Below are 19,893 nucleotides of genomic sequence, written 5' to 3'. Positions count from 1 at the left end.
TCATGCTGTTGACATAAGCCTGGGAGGTTAGCGAAGTGATCCTTCGCAAAATGTAAATGGAGATCTTCAGAGAGCGGTGTTTATAAAATAGCTCATTAATGACTTAAGATTGAATCGCTCCAACCATTCGCATCATCAGATATAATAATAGTGACGAATCAGACAGGAAAGATCCTGGTTAAACCATTTGCATTTTTTTCCAGAAGTACTGAAGTCCTAATATCACCAATTCTTCTAAGTTCCTGGACATTGATCCGGAGGAGGATTCTGCAGTTTAACACCAAGGTAAGGAAAGAAACAGCATTATTATCGTTGTTAAGATATTAATAAGAAATGCGCCTTTCCCCATTTTGAAAACGGGCTCCAACTTTGACAGTGGTAGGTGGTTTTTGCAACACCCCCTTCCCATTCCGACGTGATATTACAGGTTAAAAAAAAAAAGTTTGTCGATCCAACTTACAGTTTGTTTCTTTGCAGACAAAAACCTTTTAGCTACCATCACGAGTTGATTTACTTGAGCCACTTTGTTCTCACAGACTTCGAATTGTGCGTTTTCTCTAACCCGTTCCGTTCGTTTGGGGAGGTGGGGGGATGGGGTTTGGGGAATGAAAAAACAGGGAAAAGAAAACGCTGCCTAAAACTCCAGGGAGGCTCCCCGAAGGTTTACTATCCTGTTGGCTTCCTTTCTCGCCGGGCTCCGACCGCCTTACGGGTCGCCCGGGGCTCCTGTGGATCTTGGTGGGCGGCGCCTGGGTGCGGAGTTCTCCGGGATCTGGGCGCTGAGACTCAGGCCAGGGGCAAGTTTTGCTTCTGGGACCCTTTCTCTTCCAGAGGCTTCCCCGCCTCCCAGGCCCCTGCCTTTGAGCGGATGGCCGCGCGCACGCCGCCCACCGGGTGGGTGCGGCGAGTGGACGGCAGCCCGGCCCGGGGCACAGTAGGCTGACGCGGCTCCCCGCTGTCCTTGTACCGGACCAGAATGTCCAGAATTGCCCCCCGAGCGCGTTTCCCGAAACCAAATTTAGTTTGGCCCTCTGGCGCCGCCGTACAGTCAACGCTTCTTAAGGGGGACCGGTGGCTCAGGCAGCGAGATGGTGGGGAGTCCTTGGGGTCCAGGGGACTAGGAAGGAGACCCGAGGTGTGCGGGAGGGACAGGAAGTGCCACCAGCTGAGGGGGCTTCACCGGCCTCAAGGCGGGAGGGGACGCGTCCACATTTTCCCGCCCTAGGTCCGGCCCGCGAATGTCAGCCGGCGCCCCAAGCGTCTCGCGGGGGCCGCGGCGCCGGTCCACGTGCTTTTCTTTAAGGAGGTCCCGCGCCCTAGGAGGACCTCAGGGACAAAAGCGCGGCCAGAGGCCGGTCTGCTCGGCCAGCGCCCGCGCCACCTTAAATGAGCACCGCGGCCAGCGCTGGGCTGCGGGCGGCTGTGCCGCGGGAGTCGGCAAAAGTTTGTGGCTCAGTGACGCCTCCGCGGGACCGCTGGGGACGCCCCCGCGCGGCCTCCCCCGGGACGAGGAGGCCGGGTCCCCACCGCCCAGCCCTCCCGGCGCTCGCAGCCCAGGGCTCGAGCCGCCGGGGGTCCCCGGAGTCGCAGCCCCGCAGCCGGAGGACAGGCGGCCCCGCCGCCCTCGCCGCCACCGCGTCACGGCCTCCGGCGGCCCGGGCTCCGCGGCTCGAGATGTCGCCGGCGCCGCGAGCGCTCCAGGGACGTCATCCAGGGATGCCCCCCGCCCCGCGCCCCCCACGCAGCCCCCGCTCCTGTGCCACCCGCAGCCCGGCGGGCAGCGCCGGCGCCCCTGCCGCTCGGGACGGCCGGGCCATTGTTCCGGCCCCGCGGCCGCGCCGGCGCTGAGGGAGCGGGGCTGCCGCCCCGCACGGCCGGCTCCCGCGGAGGGGCAGCTCGCAGGCGCCGCGAAAAGTTGCTCGCAGGGGCGGAGGCGGTGGGAGGTGGGCGGAGGCGGGGGGTGGGGGCGGCGATAGCCCTCCTATCTCCAAAGTCGAAAGTACTCGGCGCAGTTGGCAGCACCGGGAGCCGAGGCAGCGCGGCCGCCTCCTGCGCGTCGGTCTGCGCCTCCGCCGGGAGACAGGCAGCCAGCGCCCGCCTCGTCGCCTCCGCCTCCGCGCCGGGACGAGTGCGCCTCGGGGCTGGGCGAGGCAGCCGCGCCCTGGACCCGCCACGAGGAGGAGGACCCGACCGCGGGCCCCGGCGCCCGCCTGCACCGGGCGCACCCACCCACCGGCCGCGGCCACCGCCTCGCGCGGCCCCCGGTGCTCTGGCCGCGGTCCTCGCCGCACCGCTCTCCCTCCGCCGACTCTCCTCTCCCTTCTCCTCCCTCCTCCCTGCCTGCCACCCGCCCCTCGCTTGTCCCTCTGCCTCCCCCGCAGCCGCGCCGCTGTTGGGTCGCCGGGCTCACAGCGATTGATTGATTGATGTTTAATTTCCTGCCAGGCGGGGCCCCCCTCCCCCCGCAACCTCCCCAGCCCTCCTCCCCGCCCCCCACTCTCCTCCTTCATTGCGGTGGACCAGTCTGGCTTGGGTTTAGATCTCCCCCCCCACCCCTCATCCCGAAATAACCCAGAGACTTCCCCTACCCCCACCCCAAATTATTATTTTGAAGGCGCTAGATCTGGGGACGGAAAGGGGGAGGGGGAGAAATCGGAAACCGAGGACAACCCAAAAGGACTCACTTTGCCTGATGACTCAACGCAACTAATAATCATCTCCCTCTCAGTGTCTCTCTCTCTCTGCGGCTTGTCAGTGAGTCCGGCTCCGGCTGTTGGCGGCGGCGGCCGAGAGGGGAGAGGCTGGAGGTGACAGCTTGGGCGGCCGCCGCGTTTTCTCCCGCGCGCGGTCCCGGGTCCCTGCGCCTTTTCGGCTCTCGGTGGCACCGGCCCTACTGCTCCGGCCGCACCTCCTCGCGAGCTAGCAGCCCTGGGAAGCGGCAGCCCCAGGCCGCCTCCCAGTTCTCAGCCCTTTCTCTCCAGAACGGGTCTCCTTCCCGAAGGTGTGAAAAGGCTTTTTTTCAGCCTCCTCTCTTCTCCCCTCCTCCGCCGTCCCCTCCCCCGCTCGCTCGGGTGCCCCTTTGGAGGAGCCCTCCTTTCCCTCTCCTCCTCCTCCCTCCACCCCCCCCAATCATCATCATCATAACAACCATCTCCGCACTAGAAGACACCCTGACCCAGGACCTTAAACGTTAGGACCTGGGAAAGAGGAAAGGGGAAGGAGTAAAGAGAAAGGAAGACTAGGAGAACACTGCAAGGCAAAGCACCAGAAAGTTTCCACCCTGGATTCTCTACTTTTGCTCCATGGACAGAGCCCCAGCCAGCCAAGTTACAGACAGACCGTGAGCAGTAAGTACGCAGGGCGAGGGCTCCCGCGCCACGCTCGGGAGTTCGGGGAAGCCCCGGGTCCGGCTGAGTGCCCTCCCGGCAGCTCTCGCCCTCCCGGACCTCGCAGCCGGGGGAATGCGGGCGGAATCTTCCCTGCAGCCTCCCGCTCCGTCTCTGCATCTCTCGCATCTTCTCCTCTCATCTCCCCTCTGCCACCCCCACCTTGTCTCCTTGAGCCGTGGCGACGCGGCGTCTCCCACGGCGAGAGCGCCCGCGAGGATTCCCAGCGCACTTTGTTGTGCCGGGTTCCTGCTTCCTGGGGATTTCAGTGACAATGTGAGTGCCGTGTCAGCAGGTGCTTTCCTCTCCTCCCCCGTCCCCCCAAAATCCAGGGGTGCCGAGATCCGCGCGTTCCGTGAGGAGCGCGCTGCCAGCCAGGCGACCCAGAGGAAAACTTTTTGGAAAGATTTTAAAATTGGGGTTGATGAAGGCTGCTCCTGCACCTAATAATTTAAATGCTTTTTTGCTTTTGTGTTTTGTGCTGAAGAGCTTTAAAAAATTCACTTAGGATAGGATGAAGATGATAACGTTCTGAAATAGTAGCCCCCGCCCTTGTGATGAAGATTATTCTGGAGGTTATTGTGATGAATACTTCCAGGTGTTTTTGGATGCTTATGAATATGGAATTAGGGTTGATTTTGCGCAAAGTGTGTGTGTATCTCAGGACGTGCTCGGTGAAGGTAAAAAGCGGGGATTCGAGGGTCTTTTTGCCAGGCCTTCGGCTCCTGCTCCCGCCATTCACGGAGCATTCATCATGTGGTGAATCCGTTTCTTAGGGTCTTGGGTACATCTCCTACCCGCTCCTCGAGTGAGTGAGATGTCTTTTTATGAAGTTCACTTCTTCCCCACCCCTAACTCCCAGACGGCGAGGATGTCGCACCCAAGAAGGGTTTATGTCAACCCCGTGCCAATGAATGGGACACCTGTGGGCGCCCCTGGGCGCGGGCTGAGACATCGTCGCCGAGGGCTAGCTCCTGGGGAGCAGCGACTGGGCAGAGTCGCAGCACCCCAAGCTCTGGGCTTCCTTTGGGCCGCCCAGTGTAAGGTGGGGACCGGCTTCCCGGCTCGGGCCCCCCGGGCGGCGTGGGAGGAAGTTTGTGTGGCTTTGGTGCAGCGCTCTGCCACTGGCCTGAACGTCTATCACGTGTGTGAGCGGTTTTCCCTCTTTTTTTTCCCTCCCCCTTCCCTCCCCCCCCGCCCCCTCCCTAGGTCCCTGCGCGTTTTATTGCGACCTGCCGGTGGGAACTTTGTCTCCGAGTCGGAGCAGCATGGAGCGGCGGAGCGAGAGCCCGTGTCTGCGGGACAGCCCCGACCGGCGGAGCGGCAGCCCGGACGTCAAGGGGCCTCCCCCGGTGAAGGTGGCCCGGCTGGAGCAGAACGGCAGCCCCATGGGAGCCCGCGGGAGGCCCAACGGCGCCGTGGCCAAGGCCGTGGGAGGTAACAGCCCCGAGCGGGAGGCGCGCGCAGCCCGCGGCCCGGTGATAATGGCCCGGGTGTCAGGGTTCAGGTTGATTAGGCGCTGTCGCGGTGTAGGATTACAGGAAGTGAATTCCAGGTTGCCAAATAATGCCCCGGTCGCCTCTCATCTGCAACTGGTAGCTTCATCTCGAGTTAAAACAAGAAAGTGGTTTACCCAGAGGGTGGCATTTTTTGGGCACTTTGCCACTGTGTGCTGAGGTGTTGGCAGGTTTATGTCACAGCCAGCTAACTGTTTCTAGCTTTTCCTAGAGAGCTTTTTAGTGATTTAACTCTTATGCCTTGCTTCAGAGTGTCTGTTGTGGGGATGAAGTTTAGGTGCGTTGGCTTTGGTGGACTAGTCTTTAACGCTCAGGCTAGGACAGGAGCCAGAGGGCTGGTGTTACTTTGTAGGTGGGACAGTGCTTCGAGACAATGAGTAACAACGGGGAATATTTTCTGCCACATTGCAAGTGGCGAATAAAAAATCACCACGAATCTGTCTGGCCGTTAGAGGCTTAATGCTACCGTTTTCTATAGAGATTAAAGTCATATGCATTTGTAACTTTGTTATGAATTATAGCACAACAGGTAAAAATAGCACCGTAGCCTTATTGGCTCCATGCAAACTGTTTCCCTTTCCAAGAATTTAATATTATTTAAAGAAAATCTTTTGTAGTTTTTACTACGTAAACAACTGCTTTCTTTTAAAGTGGTTAAGAAAAGCAATCTTGTAAAATAGATATGTGAGAAATTTAAACATTATTAAAATATTTTGAGGTTTATATGCCATTTGCTAAGTTGTTTTTTTACATAGAAAATGCACAATTCTACATGGCAAACAGTTTTTTTGTGTTGGAGATAAATCACTACTTTAAATTTTTTTGTTTCTAAAGGTTTTTTTCCTCTAATATTTTCAGCAGTAGCCTGTTGAATGTAATTCTTTATATTAGCCTGCCTGAAATGCTACAAAACCCTGGCAAAACTTAGTGGTAAGCTCCAACCCCATGTTCTAAATAGCCATAGTATGTATTTCGAAGCAAATACTTAACTCTAAATGTCCACTCCCTTTTAAGGAGTTAAAAACAGACGTTTTATAAAATAATACACTTTTCTTTTTCCTTACTTTGCTGTTACTATTTCTTCATGGTGGACATTCAAGATGATTTGCCTCACTTCCTTATATTAATCACCTCCCTTGAGAAGCACTCATTCCTGCAACTTTTAAAGCTTTAAAAAAATTATTTGGCTATAGATTGTGGCTTATGTATCTTACATTTTAGGGACTTGAAGATATGCTTTAATGAAGCAGAAGAACACTTGATAGTTCTGTGACCCACTCTTTAAAAGTGGTGTTTATTAATGTGTTGTCTTGAGACTGGAGCAGTAACTTAGGAATTTTCGTATTATTTACTATATACTTATCAGAAAGAAAACTATATAGTGAATATGATGGAGCCAAATGTGAGATGATGTAAGCGCTGATAATGTTTGATTGAAAAACTTTTGGAAATCCTTGGAGGGAATGTGTTCTCAAAGTACCCTTATGCAGAAAGAAAAAACTTGGACTTGAAATTTCAGTTTCTTTCTGAAGACCTAATAAAATTCAGTGAGTTGGAAGAAGTCTCTAAACATTTTAGAATGTAATTGTTAACAATTGTGCTTCTCTAAAACAAGTTTGTTTGTTTTTTCCTATATCATGTTGGACTGTGAAAGAAACTGCCTGATTTTGTTGACCCGGGATACCTTTAGTGTAAAATAGTGGTTGCTTTTCATATTTTCTGAGACTGTAATTCACATTTGACCACTTATTATAAATTTGATATAAACTAAAATTATTAGGTCTTGATGAGGAAATAGATTTGTTTCAACAAGCTGCTTTAGTCACTTTTTCTGAGCTCTAACTTAACTTAGTAATATCAAAGTTATTAGCTGCTTCCCAAAGTGAATATAAAGATGACATTGTTTTGTCTCAATAAGTACCATTTATAATGCTTAATAGTAAAGTGGTGAAAATAGTTTACATATGGTGGATTTTTAAAAATTTTTTTTTAAAAAGAAAGATTTTACTCTATATAGCATAATAGATTGTTTGGAAAGATTTTAATTTAGAAAGCTTTAAAACATAACAACTTAGAACATAAAATTTCGATAGTACAAAGTTTTCTTATTGAATGTTAATGATTATTTTGTGGGTTTAAGTTTATATAGTTTCCAAATGTACATTGAGATATTAATAATTTCATTTCTTTGTAATTTTTAATCATATGTATAGGTTGGAGAAAAGCAAAGCCTTTAAAAAATGCACGTTCTAGATTTAGAAAAATGTTTAAAATGTATTTCTGGTTAGCGGTTCTTTATAATAGAAAGACTTTTTTTTTTGGAACATAGGTTAAATGTAAAACATTATATTTCTATCAACCCACCTCCTTTTGTTTAAATTTTCTTTATGAAGCAATATAATAAGCATAGACAACTGCAGAAATATTTATAGCTCTGCGTCATTTATTACCATTCCCAGATATATTGCAGTCTTGTCAATGTTGTAAAGATGGCTGTAATAATATATGTTTTAAAAGTAGAGCTCAAAATTTGGGAGGATATATTTGTTAATCTTTAGTGATTCTCTTTCTTAAAACCTCTCCCCTTAAAAATAGGGGAAATCATTAAGTTAATTAGTTGCCCCAAAAATGGCAGTTTATCTTACTACTTTTGATAAACAGTGAAGTGAATAAATGTTTCTGAATGCATTGGTTGCAATAGTAAATTCTGTTGCTCTTCTACTTTTTTAGGGAGAGAGCCAGTTTGCTGTGTTTTTTGATGAGAACTAAGTGTTTGTAAAAAAAAAAGAGACATTATTTCAGTGTCTGGATTTAACTAGTTGAGGCGGTAGATACACTATCACAATCTTCAAGGTTGCATTTTAATAGGGGACTTAAAAGTTAGTGTGTTGTTTACAATGTGGTTAGTTTTAGAAGACTATTAGAAAGTCGATCAGTTTTGCTTTGTCTTTCCAACACTTTCTAGGATGTTTTTGGTCTTATCTAAGCCGTGTGTTTTAAGGCATGTATGTAATAAAATATAAGCGCTCAGATATGTATGACAGTTGGCTTTTATAGAAGGTCCTCAGGAAAAAAAAAAAGGCTAATATCTCTTTAAAAAACATATGAAGGCTGGGAGAGAGTTTAGAGCAAGCAAGAGCACCGTGGTGTTGACAGCTTTATATCCCTGCTGGGTAACATTCACTTACTAGAATTGGCGTCCCCTCTCAGCTAGTAATTCACTCCATAAGGATTTTGAACAAGGATGATTAATGGTGGCGAAATTTATATTTGTGAAATTGTTGATTAAAACTTATAGATCTATTTGAAGATTTAGGAAAAAAAGATTAATAAAGATGACAAAAATAAGAATCAGATGATCCTTTTTATCACCATTAGCATAAGTACCTAAAATGTTTTGCTGTGTGTGATGCTTCAGCTACACAACCTACAGCATAAAATGAAAGTGATGCCAATCAAGTTTCCAGAGGCAGCAAGGCGTTCTGCTCTCCTCCTGGACTGCTGAAAGGTGCTGGCCAGTTGTGCTTTAATAGCAATAAATTATTGTGCTTCATTTATTGTTCACACAAGGATTTTCATTTTTTAGTGTTGGCTTAAAGAAGAACTTTCAGACAGCTTTATTTAAACTGAATGAACAGTGCTTGAGTATACCAGATGGTGTATTTGCTGATAGGAGGCATTAAACATCAGAAATCTTTTTGATATTTTTCATTTTCTTATGAATTTTGATGATTTTTTTGGTGTTAAATGTTCTAGAGTTTAGGGAAAAATGTTTAAACACTGTGAATATCTTTTAGAGATATTTGCTTTTTTTGGAAAAAAATTGCTTTTTTTGGAAAAATAATTAGTTTTTAAAATAACAGTTTAGTTTTGTTGAAGAATTATCTGTTGAAGTTATCTATATGTAGTTGACCCGAGGTAGACCTATTCTTCTTGCTACCAGGCAGCCGTTTCAAGAACATAACTGTCTTGTTGCAAGGGAAAAAAAATCATTATGCAATACACACTGATGTATTCAAATAGGGAAGCAAACGTGATCACGATTGTTGGGCAGGGCCTCATTTAGCGCTGAACATTGTCTACAACAACAGTTAGTTTAATTGTCTACATGTGGAACAGTTCCTTTTAGATTAAGAGTAAAAGAAATGCAGTTCAGGTCAGGTGTACTCACCATATTAGCAATAGTAGAGAGACATTTTACTTTCTGAAACGGGTGCAGATATGAAAGAGCATAGATATTGATGTATTGAAATGTATAAAATACTTAGCAATTTAGAAACTCATTGTCAACATGGGCAAAATGGAGAAAACTCATTAAATTTATTTTAGCCAAGGATGAACACCATTATGCTTGTAGGGAGGACTCCTGTTATTACTTCAAAAGAGAAAAGATTGTATTTCCCCCTTCCATTCCACTTTTTTTTTTTAAAGGTTTAAGATCTTTTAAATAGAATGACCTTAGGCTTTGGGGTCATCCAACAATCTAGAATGTCCTCTGTAGTTTTGCTGAGGTAGAAAAATAGCCCTTCTCTAAAGTGTTTTTAGTCCTTGGCCTGTTATTAAAATAAAGATATACTTGGTTAAAAAAATATATGCAATGGAACATACACATTAAACAGAACATAGGGTATCCGCCCCTCAAAGTCCTGAGCATAATTTGATGTTTCGAGTAATTTTGGAAGCCTTATGTTCCATCAGCAGAAACCCACTGACCATTATATATTCGAGATCATCTGCAGTGAAACGTGTGTGTGTGTGTGTGTGTGTGTGTGTGTGTGTGTGTGTGTGTTGGAACTACGTGGATGTCCCTTAAGGCATCTGTTTTTTAACCCCTGCAGAAAATAAGCAACATCATCCTTTCCCAGGGGGTTGTGACTAGCAGAATCAGTCTACACATCTTAGATATCCTGTGTTAATTCTTGTCTCCTTTTTTGAATATATATATATATATATATATATATATGTATATTTGCCCATCTGTCTCTGGAGGGAGGGAAACAGACTAATCACCATTTATTAGACATCTAAGGATATGAATTTGAGATATTTTAAGCATATGGAAGTCAGTTTTATTCCAGGCAAGACAAGATAATTATTTGGTATATCTGGCAAGGTATATCTGGTAAGGAGTCAAGGTTGGTAGTTCTACTTTGATAATTTAAAACTCCTATTTTTCTTTTTTTAAAAAAAGAATTTAGTGTAGAGACAGTTTATATGCATATATAAGAAAAGATACATTAAATGAACAGGGCTAGATGAATTCCAAATTGTATTATTTTCTTTGGTCTTTTTAGAGTTTTTAGGTTCCTGTTGAGATAAAAATTACCCAATTTCTCACCGTTAAAAAAGTTTCTTATAACTAATAATCTCACATTAGGTGCATAAAATATGTACATAGTTTATTTCAGGAAATCAAACTTGGTCCTACATAGCATGTAAATAAATAAAAAGTCCTTTATATTCTTTTATCTAATAAGTAGGCTTTTTTTTTTAAACCTATGTAAATAATATATGGTAACATAGTAGTTTTTACTCTCTTCCTTACATGAATGCTGAGATACAATGGCATTTGGAACATATTTAAAGATGGAGCATTTGACAAAAGTTGTATGTGTAACAGTTTGTCAGTGAAAAGTGACAAGTGGGAAATGACAAATGAAATGTTGGCATCCTCACTCTTTATTTTGATAAAAATGTCTCAATTTGCAGTGATATAATACTGTTTCATATTATTTCTTGAGTTGTGTGAGATGCATAAGGGGAATTTAGATTTTGTGAACGGAAAATTAGCAGCCCAAACTCTCTTTTCAGAAGCCTTGGCAGCAAGTTCCCCTCCCCCCACTCCCCAAGAATGAGAACAGCAGTGAAATGTTGGATCTGACCCATACATTTTAACTCATTAATTTTTGGAAAAAAAAAAGAAAGAAAGAAATAACTGAAAATCGTTTCAAGTAGGAGACCTTTATGCTTAACTTGAAAAACCAAAGAGAGAAGTTGCCTTTTAATTTGCATTCTTTTCTTTACAGCCGTTTTAAAATGAGTGATTTCCCTCTGCTGTCTTTGATTGTATGGGGCCTTTCTCCCTTCCAATCACCACTGCTCTCCAGCATTAATTTAGGGTGCCAGTGAGGAGAGTTGTGAATTCCTTTTATTTTAAAATGTGATAGAGGTTTGAAAATGTCTATGTGTTAAAAATGGATCTTTATATACAAAGAATTCATCATCCTACTACTTACGGGTGATGTGGTAGATATTTCAAAGTCAGAGTAGACGGCCCTGAGTGGAATTGAGGTATGAGTTAAAACAAAAGCCAGTTGAGGACTTACAGATTTCCAAAACAGCACAGAGGTAGCCTCTGTAGTGTGTTATTTTCCATTTTCTGAAGTCACAGTGGTACCTTTATTGTCAATGATCAACCAAACACTTATTTTCTTCTTTTACATGAAACGAGCCCCACAAGCACTTCATGCTACACAGTGTTTATGTAAAAATGGACCACGGTGGGGTTTTCAAAATCATGCAACACTACGTAATTTTTTGTTTTTTGTTTTCAATTAGCAGAATTGTTTTGCTATTTAATAGCAAGTGATTTAAAAATTGTGGTAAAATCCGTATAATTAAGTGGCAGTGAAAGGCTGCATCAGAAATTGTCTTCTACAACTTGTGTCTTTTGCTTCTCATTTGTAAAGTGTTACATGTTCCAGATTTTTTAAAAACTAGGTAAAATGACCTAATATGGATTAAATGTGCCTTAGATATATAATTATGGCAATTGGGTTTATGGTGTGCATTTTTTCCATTTTTAATTGATGCGTATACCTTTAAAACTTAAAAATAAACTAGTGAATATTAAAGTTACTAGTTTGATAAGTGTGTAAAAGGAAGAAAAAAGCATTAATAAAAATTTTAAGAATTTGAACCTTGCAGTAAAGTTATCAGCAAATTATGGCAGTCTTGTATTGTAGTAAGAATATTCTTTTTTGTGGTTATGACACACTAGGATAGTAAAACTCTTAGGGGAAGTATATTTCAATTTTAGTTTCTCCCGCGATTATTACTGTTTGCTGGAATATAAGGCAAATTAGTTTCTACCCTCAACTAGTTGCCTTGTCATTGGAATGGAGTTGTATCTTAGCCCGGTGGGTTATAAAACTGTAGCATAACATAACAACAAAGATCAAAAAGTTAAGGGGAAACACTGCAAGCTACATTTATGAAAAGGGAGGCATTTCATAGCAGAGGAACTGTTGGTGCCCACTGACGGTTGCACAGTTACTGAAATGTGCATGGCAGCTCAGTAACTTGCTTTGTTTTGTTGAAGACTTGCACAAATATGAAAAAAAAATTAATAGAGACTCCAGTTAGAGCAAATGTTTTCCAAAACACTAAGATCTGACAGAGGTGATTTGCATTTTTCATGGAAACAATTTGAATTTCATCACTTTAAGCACAGATATCTTTCTTTCTTTTAAAAATATTTTTTACTTGTTTTTGTATTTGGCTGGAAAGCAAGTATATCGGTTCTTTTATAACTGAATACAATTGATTTTCAAATTTCTCCATTATTCCCTATGTTAAAGTTGAATATTTTGATTGCATTTGTTCCAATTATTTATACATATAAGGGAAGGCAAAATTGATAGCTTATTAGGAAAATGCATTCATAGCAAAACTCTGCAAATAGCAGTGTTTTTGAAACATTATTTTTTTTGGTTAACAGAACAAGAACTTTCTTTTTTCATAATCCAAAGATGCTAACAGAGCAGCATGACAAATGTCTCTTTAAGTGTCGTAGTAAAAGAAAATGACTTGCCTTCCGAGTCAGTGGAGAGTTTATGTTGTTTTGGACCCATTTCCCAAGCAGTGATCGAAAACAGATTACAATAACAATTATACAGTCAGAAGATGCAATATCCATTTCTGCTTTAATTGAGTGAAAGAATAATAAAAACATCGTTAAGAAAAATGAGGTGGACCTGTCACACAATGTACAAATTTTTAGTCTTGGAGAAGATGCAGAATAACTGAAGTGCTTTTCACTTACTTTGCCCTGTTGATTAGCTAAAATCTGTTTTGGGGAGAGACCATTTGGTTCTTACTCCTCCCTGGGAAGTTCAGAGAGGAGCCCCTGGGAGGTGGTTGCTCTGGAGACATTAAGAGTGCTCATTGATTTGTCTTCATATACAGTTTGAGAAGGGAAATCACATTTTCTTACATTCTCCCTGAGGTATAACTACCTCTTTTCTTTTTTTTTCCCACCTTTGTAAATGGAAGTCAAAAGTAATGAATGTTCCTCTTGTTACATAGCCCTGCCGTGTGAGGGTTAGGTGTGGTTCCTGGGCCTTCTGCTCCTCCTCCTCTGGAAGTCCTAACCAGGCTGAAGGGGATGGGGAGAGAGTTGAAGGTGAATAATGAGCCCCCTTATTTCTTCTCAGCACACATGGGGTTTTGGGGGCCCCGGAGCTTCCATGTGTACACATCGCCTGACATTCACTCAGGTGACATAAACCGTCAGGTCACCTGGAATGCATAGGCTCTGGGCTGATCAGCAATTGTTGGAACCATTAAATCGATACTCCTTCACAGTGCTGAGCCCTCATTCCCCAGAGGGGAGCTTTCAGCAACTTAGAGCGAACCGGCCAGCTGCAGCCAAAATCAGTGGCTAGTTTTCTTTTACTCTGAGCTGTATTTCTTTCTCTATTCATGGAAACTGTGAGGTCTTGAAAACCGGAGTGATGACAGGGGAGTTAGCCCAGACAGTGGAGTTAACCCATGCTCGTTGTAGGGATACTAAAACGGCAAACACTGTTGACCGTCCGAGCAGCTGGAGTCCAAGGTTGGACCCAGTTGACAGAGAGAATATTTCTTTGATCTGTAGCTAAGAGTTTTCTTGGGTTCAATATTTAAAAACCTTTCTGAGAGTGACAAATGAAAGGAGTAAGATAGACAGTAAACCCTTCGGGGTGGAGGTTTCATACTCTCAGAACTGTCCCAAGCATAATCCTCTTCAGAGTGGAGTTTATATCAAACAGCTCAAAAGGCTGCTTTTAAAAATTCAGTCCAGAGAGTCTAGTTAATAGCACCTTCATTAAAATACTTTTGTCAGCAAAGGGTTTTTCAGTTTTAACATTTACATAACCTAACAGCGTTGACAAATACCACGAGCTTTAAGGGTCTATTAGTGGTTCTGTTTTTTCTGGACTTTATAATTTAAACCTAAACATTAATTCTGGGTGGAACTTGGCATAATGTCTTTTTCCCTTGGAGGGAATTTTTGTTGTACAATAAAAAAAAAAAAGGTATTTTTTTTTCATGCAGTCACCTTCTTCATGTTTCCCCTCCTCCGAATAAATAGCAGTTAAATAGTTAAGGTTTTAAAAGGGCTTATTTAATTCAAAAAAAGGAGTGTTTATTGTAGGTGAATTTAACAATTTTCCATTTGTTCACATTGTAAACTAGTACTATTGATATTAACAAGAAAGATCTGTGAGGCAGATAATGCAATGAAAAATACATCTCTGTATACTAAAAAGTCATATGGTAAAATTTTTTAATAAAATCATATTTAATGACCCTTGAAACTTATAAATCAGTTACCTGTCTTCTTTATTAGAAGCTGAGAGACGTAAAAACATTTTATCCTGTGTCACCTGCAATTATAACATTGACTAGAAGGAAAGATGTGGGAATCGCACTATTAAGTAATCAAGTGACTGAATTTCCCAGTAGTAGTTATTTTGAAAAATATGCTTAAACTAGGATTCTTAAAATGATCTTTCCTATATGTTACTACGATGTGAAAGTTGAATTATCATAGGAGTCTGATAAGGTAATTGTGAAATTAAGAAATAAGTGAGGAAACCCTGCAATGATGCTATCTCACGTGAAAACCAGAAGGTGTTCGAATTGCTCTCGAAGGTGCATGCCCAGAGAAAAGCGCTCATGGAGGAGAGGAGGGCTAAGCCAGGGGACTCCTGCAGTTTCGCCTAGCTTTCAGCTTACGAGGCTCCATTCAGACAAGATTTTGTCCTATAAATTTGGCAGATGTAGTATTAGAAGACCAGACACCCCTTATTATTGAGGGAGTAGAAGAGGAGCAAGTTGTTCTCTGTAAAGGAAGTTATTACACATTTAAGGCCCGAGTAAAGGCACTTTACAAGGGTAAATAAGGTGATCCTGATTTTTTTCCCTCCTCAAAGGAATCCCCAGGTAACATTCAGCAAAACTAACTCTATTTACAAGCCCATTCATATAGTAAGGTTGAGCCTGAAGCACATTTTTGCAGCTAACTTATAAACCCCCCAAAACTGGAGCTTACCATTGAAAGCCTGCCAATGCTGTCACAAATGGTCATTAGTTCCCAAGAGACTTTGAGGAGAAAAAGAACTGTAGGAAAATGCCGTGACTTTAGTAAGAGCCATTTTGCTCCAGGTGTGTATTTTTTTGCTGCCATAGTGAAACTGTCTGGGGACTGACCTACGTGTTCAGGACTGATACTGCACACTCTCCTGTGGAAATGTATAGAATTCCAATTAGGACAGGGTCAAAGTATAAATGTACCTCTTTTCACACTGTTCCAAGTGGTTAGTGGAAAACAAGCTGCAAAGTAATTCCCTCGGTCCCCCAATAAAAAGATTTATAGCAAAATAATTCTCAGCCCCATAATGGGACTGTTGTAGGTTTGTGTTTGATATTTATAAGACTGAAATACAGTCCATGTACCCAAACTAAGCATTTATTGTAAACAAGTTAACTGCCAAGAGCTTATATTCTGTCAAACATAATTATATTGAAGATTGATGTATAGCTTGAAAGCGAGTTTGAGGGAGACAGTTCTTTTCAGCCATGACAAGCTTCTGAGATGCAGCTCTTTTCTCCTTTGGTATGACTCAGGGAGGTCGTCTTTCTCACAGCCAGCCTCTCAGATATGTAATAAACACACACTTGCTCTTTGAAAACATATCTGTTTGTCGATCCTACTTCTCTTAACAGAATAAGGAAATGAACTCATATTCTTGGAAACTGTTAGGTGTAGTTTCTTCCATCGTCTTCATCTAGATCTGGGCAGCAGTGGGGCTGAGATGAAATAGCCATTCTCCCCATGGCAGGCAAGGCCTCCTTGTCCACATTGGAGTTCACCCGCAAACCTAACCCTATACCTCCAAGTTCATCCCAAAGGGAACCGTTTTCTCCTTTAATGCACAGGTTGAAAAAGAGTCTTTGACTTGTCTTCCTGCTATTTTGTGTTGAGTTTGTGAGATTAGAACTGTTGAAACTGTGGCCTTTTGGGGAAGGGGGAAAAATGACACTAATAGGCTTCATTTTGTGGCTCAGAAATTATTTTAAAGAATGTATGAGTCCAGGGCATCTAGGGAGAGTGAAATCTTTTTGAGATTGAGATGTTTCATATCTAGGATTACCCCAAATTTAAAATGGTGTGGTACTCTTCCAGGGTTTTTTGCTTTAAGGAAAGTAGAAACTTATATTTTCTTTAGGATGAAAATTTATCACTTTTTTTTTTCTCGAGACAAATCACTTTGGGCTTTGGTGACACTTCTCAAAGACAGAAGTGTAATAAAATTCCTCCTTTGGCTGGGTGGTATATCCTTTGGATAGCATTAAGGATGAACATAAGATTTTCAGTGGATTTATTCGCAGTGACTTAAATGGTCTCTTTAGGTTTTTTATATTAAATTCAATATTTTCTTTTGGAAATTATATAAATTATAAAGATGTCTTAGAATCATAAAGTGAAAAAAGAATGTACTAGTTTCTCTGTTCTGTTTTTCTTATTTTCATAATTGCTATAAATTACTCAGGTACATAGATACTTAAAATATCTTGTCTGGGAAGCATTCCATTAGTGAGGACCTGGGTTTTCCCAGTCTGTATGCTGGGTTTTATTAACTTCATCTCAGTTGCAATAATAGAATCCTATGTGTTGCAGTCCAGAGATCTGCGTGTGCCCTTAGGGAACTGCAGAATACACACTATGATTTTGACTTTCTTGCTCTCTCTCCTCCTGTTCCTTTCTTTTTCTCCTCCCAGTGTTAGTTGGCCCTTTCAAGGGCTTGGTTGCTATTACATCTTGGTGGAGGCGTTTGTTGGGTTCCAAAATGAGAGTGGCTTTTAGTGGTGGGGACAGGATGGTGACGGCTGCCTGTCTGTTTAAGCTCAGCTTTGTGAAATCGGCATTCATTTCACAGTGACGATTTCTACATGTCTGTTAAATATCCGTCCATATTTTGCTGTTTGAACCCTACGCATAGACAGTAGGATTTCCTTTTGTAAGGGAGAATGCCTTTTATTTTTCCCTATAAAAACTTTACCTTTTCAGGTTTTTATTTGATAAAAATCTCTCTACTCTAGTATGATTTCCTTTGGGGCTTTGCACCAGTGTTTGATCTCAATTTTTAATAATTTTGGTGAGTTAAACTCCCCAAAGAAAACATGCTCGTGCTATGAAATATTCCCACTAGAAATCTGGGTAGTCTTGTCTTATTGAGAGCCAAGCGCCTGATTCCTTTATTAATTCCTCGATGGAGGACCTCGTATGGTTAACCTTTCCTTGACACGACACCGGAGAAATTAATCAAGGGGTTTTATTTTAATTGTTAACTTAGATAAAATAACATTTAGGCAGAGCTCAAAACCTGAGATAATGAAGAAAATGTTAGTATAAAGACAATTTTATTGACTCCTTTTGTGACTCATGGGGCTCTGAGTTGCAAATAGCTTTTCCAGAGAGGATAATGAGAATGAGGGGAGCAGCAAATACATCTCCACTTAAACATTGTTTAAAAATTATCCTCTCAGAAACCTCCAGCATACAATTTACTTAGTGGAGGACAGAAATCCTGGTATTAATGAATTATGGTATAGTCATTTTAACATGCCGTTGAGTCTCAGGACTTAATAATATATGCATTTCTAACCCGCTGTGAAAAGAACCTCAAGAATTTAGTTTTGAACTAAGGGATACTTAGTTCAATATGTATTTGTTTGAACTATATGCCATATGTTTGAACTCTTCTGTAATATACAAACTTGCTTATTCTACTTTTTTCCTTTTCAAAAAAAAAAAAATTTGATTCTGGGATCAGTAAACATTTTGTCTCTCTGTGGTTGCTAAATTTAGAAAAGATGCTGCAGTCCTTCAGTGCAGGCCGTGGGGAGGACTGCAGTAAGACCCCTGGGGTTCCAGTGTGGGCACAGTCACAGAGGATGGTGCTGCTAGTTACTCGAGTTGTACACCGATTAACTGGGATGCCTTCGTGGTGATAAACCGACAATTACTGCCAACAGTGGTCGTGCACAGCCCTGTGGTCTGGCACACTTCCCCTGGAGAACGTGGAGCGAGCTCCTGAATCCACTTGTGTGGATCATTTCCTAGAAAGCCTTCCTCGTCTGCTGATGCTGAATATAATTGAGTAGGGCCAAAGTGATATGGACAAGTTCGGCAGCTGGGGAGTCATGGGGAAAAACCAGAGCTGACACTGCCTATCAGTGGTGGTTATTAATATCTAGCTGGAAGTAGCATTTTGTTAAACTGGACGAACCTTTATTTTGTGTCGCTATAGGTCAGGCTTGGGGTTGGAGGAGGAGCTGGGGAGTGAGGAAGACTTATCTGTGTCCAGCCATGTTAGAGACGGAAAAGGCCGCCCTCTCCTTCCCTCTGACTGGACATTCCTGACATCAGGGAGTTTTGTTCCTTGGGTCAGGCTGGCTATGGCCCAGTTCCCAGGTGTAGCTCAGGCTTTTTTGTGTAGATAAGTAGCCGCACTGTCCCTCCGGTGTGCCTGCCAAATCCTGTTTTGCAAACTGCTGGGCCAACTTGATCCTACCACCGCATTTCTGTGACTGAAGAGTGTTGAGAGACCTGGGGTTGATCCTTCAGCCTTGAGGTCTGACTTCAGGCTGGCTGGTAATCCCAGTTGGGGACAGGCCTGGAATCAGAGGTCTGGAAGACCAGAACCCATCTGCCGTCCCTACCACTTTAAGCCTTTGGGGTGATAAGTGAAAGAGGACCAGCGTTCACCCGCCATCCCACCCCTGGCCTATTTTTGTTCTTATCTTCTGAAGTTAAGATCTGCCTCTGGGGCTGGTTTTACTAGAGAGAATTCTGAGAATAGAATATTTCTTGATAATTTTACCCCTACTCCCACCTCTTCTCCCCGTAGGGGGAGAGGCATCCAGGAGCTTTATTGTTGAAACTTTAGTTGGAGGTTTAATCCTGAGTTACAAACAACAGGGTCATGGATGAACATGAAATCAAATTCCTGCGAATATGACTCAGTTTGTCCTTAGAGTAATTATTAAGCAAATTTTGCTTTCCCCGTACTTGCAGGATTGACTGTATTCCTCCACCTGTGAATGACCAGGACTTTCGACTGTCCCACCTCTGTCTCAGCTCCTGCTTCCTCTTCAGTAAGAGTTAAAAACAAAACCAACAACAAAAGCAGATGAATTAATCCTTCAGAGAGTCTGTAGTTCACGAGCAAAGGACAGCGAGGAACTTTGGGAAGAGGAGCTGTTTAGGGAAGCCTGGCGGACCTCTGGTCCACCTGTGGGTGCTCCCTTGCTCCCAAAGGTGTTTGCTCTCCCTCCACCCCAAGACTGAACCATGCTTTTATTTCACTGCCTGAAATTCTTTCCATTAGAAGTTGATGTGAGATACAATGTGTTTGTTTTACAATGAAAATATATCTAAAGAGATTAAGGGACTACTAAACCGTTCAAACAGCAAAGTGTGGCATCTTTTTATCTATTAATCTCTTTGGAATTTTCTAGCTCGGCCCCAGGGGGAGTGAGAGGCTGCAGTGGAATGGTGGAATGTGGAGCCTCTGGCTGCCAGCTCAGGAGACTGGGTGCTGGGAGAGGACGGTGGGAGCAGGAAAGAGGAGAGTAGTAAGGAGACCTAGGTCCACATGAAAGTTTGCCTGGGACGCAAGGAGGAGGTGAGGGGCCCCTATTCTTCCTTTCTATTTCTG

The 19,893-nt window shown here is 43.3% G+C and overlaps 1 protein-coding gene across 1 annotated transcript in view; it reads left to right on the top strand.

The window, feature by feature from the left end:
* Positions 1-2,503: 2,503 nt before the first annotated feature.
* The window catches only part of SATB2 (SATB homeobox 2), a 183,778-nt gene continuing 166,388 nt past the window's right edge, over positions 2,504-19,893 (top strand). The window contains exons 1-2 of the mRNA XM_058549518.1: positions 2,504-3,347; positions 4,596-4,823. Of these exons, the coding sequence (XP_058405501.1) occupies positions 4,655-4,823 (169 nt within the window). The 5' untranslated portion in view covers positions 2,504-3,347; positions 4,596-4,654. The remainder of the gene's footprint in view (positions 3,348-4,595; positions 4,824-19,893) is intronic.

Source organism: Diceros bicornis, chromosome 10 (genome assembly GCF_020826845.1).
Source record: "Diceros bicornis minor isolate mBicDic1 chromosome 10, mDicBic1.mat.cur, whole genome shotgun sequence".
In the NCBI taxonomy this organism is placed as follows: domain Eukaryota; kingdom Metazoa; phylum Chordata; class Mammalia; order Perissodactyla; family Rhinocerotidae; genus Diceros; species Diceros bicornis.
Note: the sequence above shows the minus strand (reverse complement) of the source record. Positions and strands in the feature narration are given on the sequence as shown.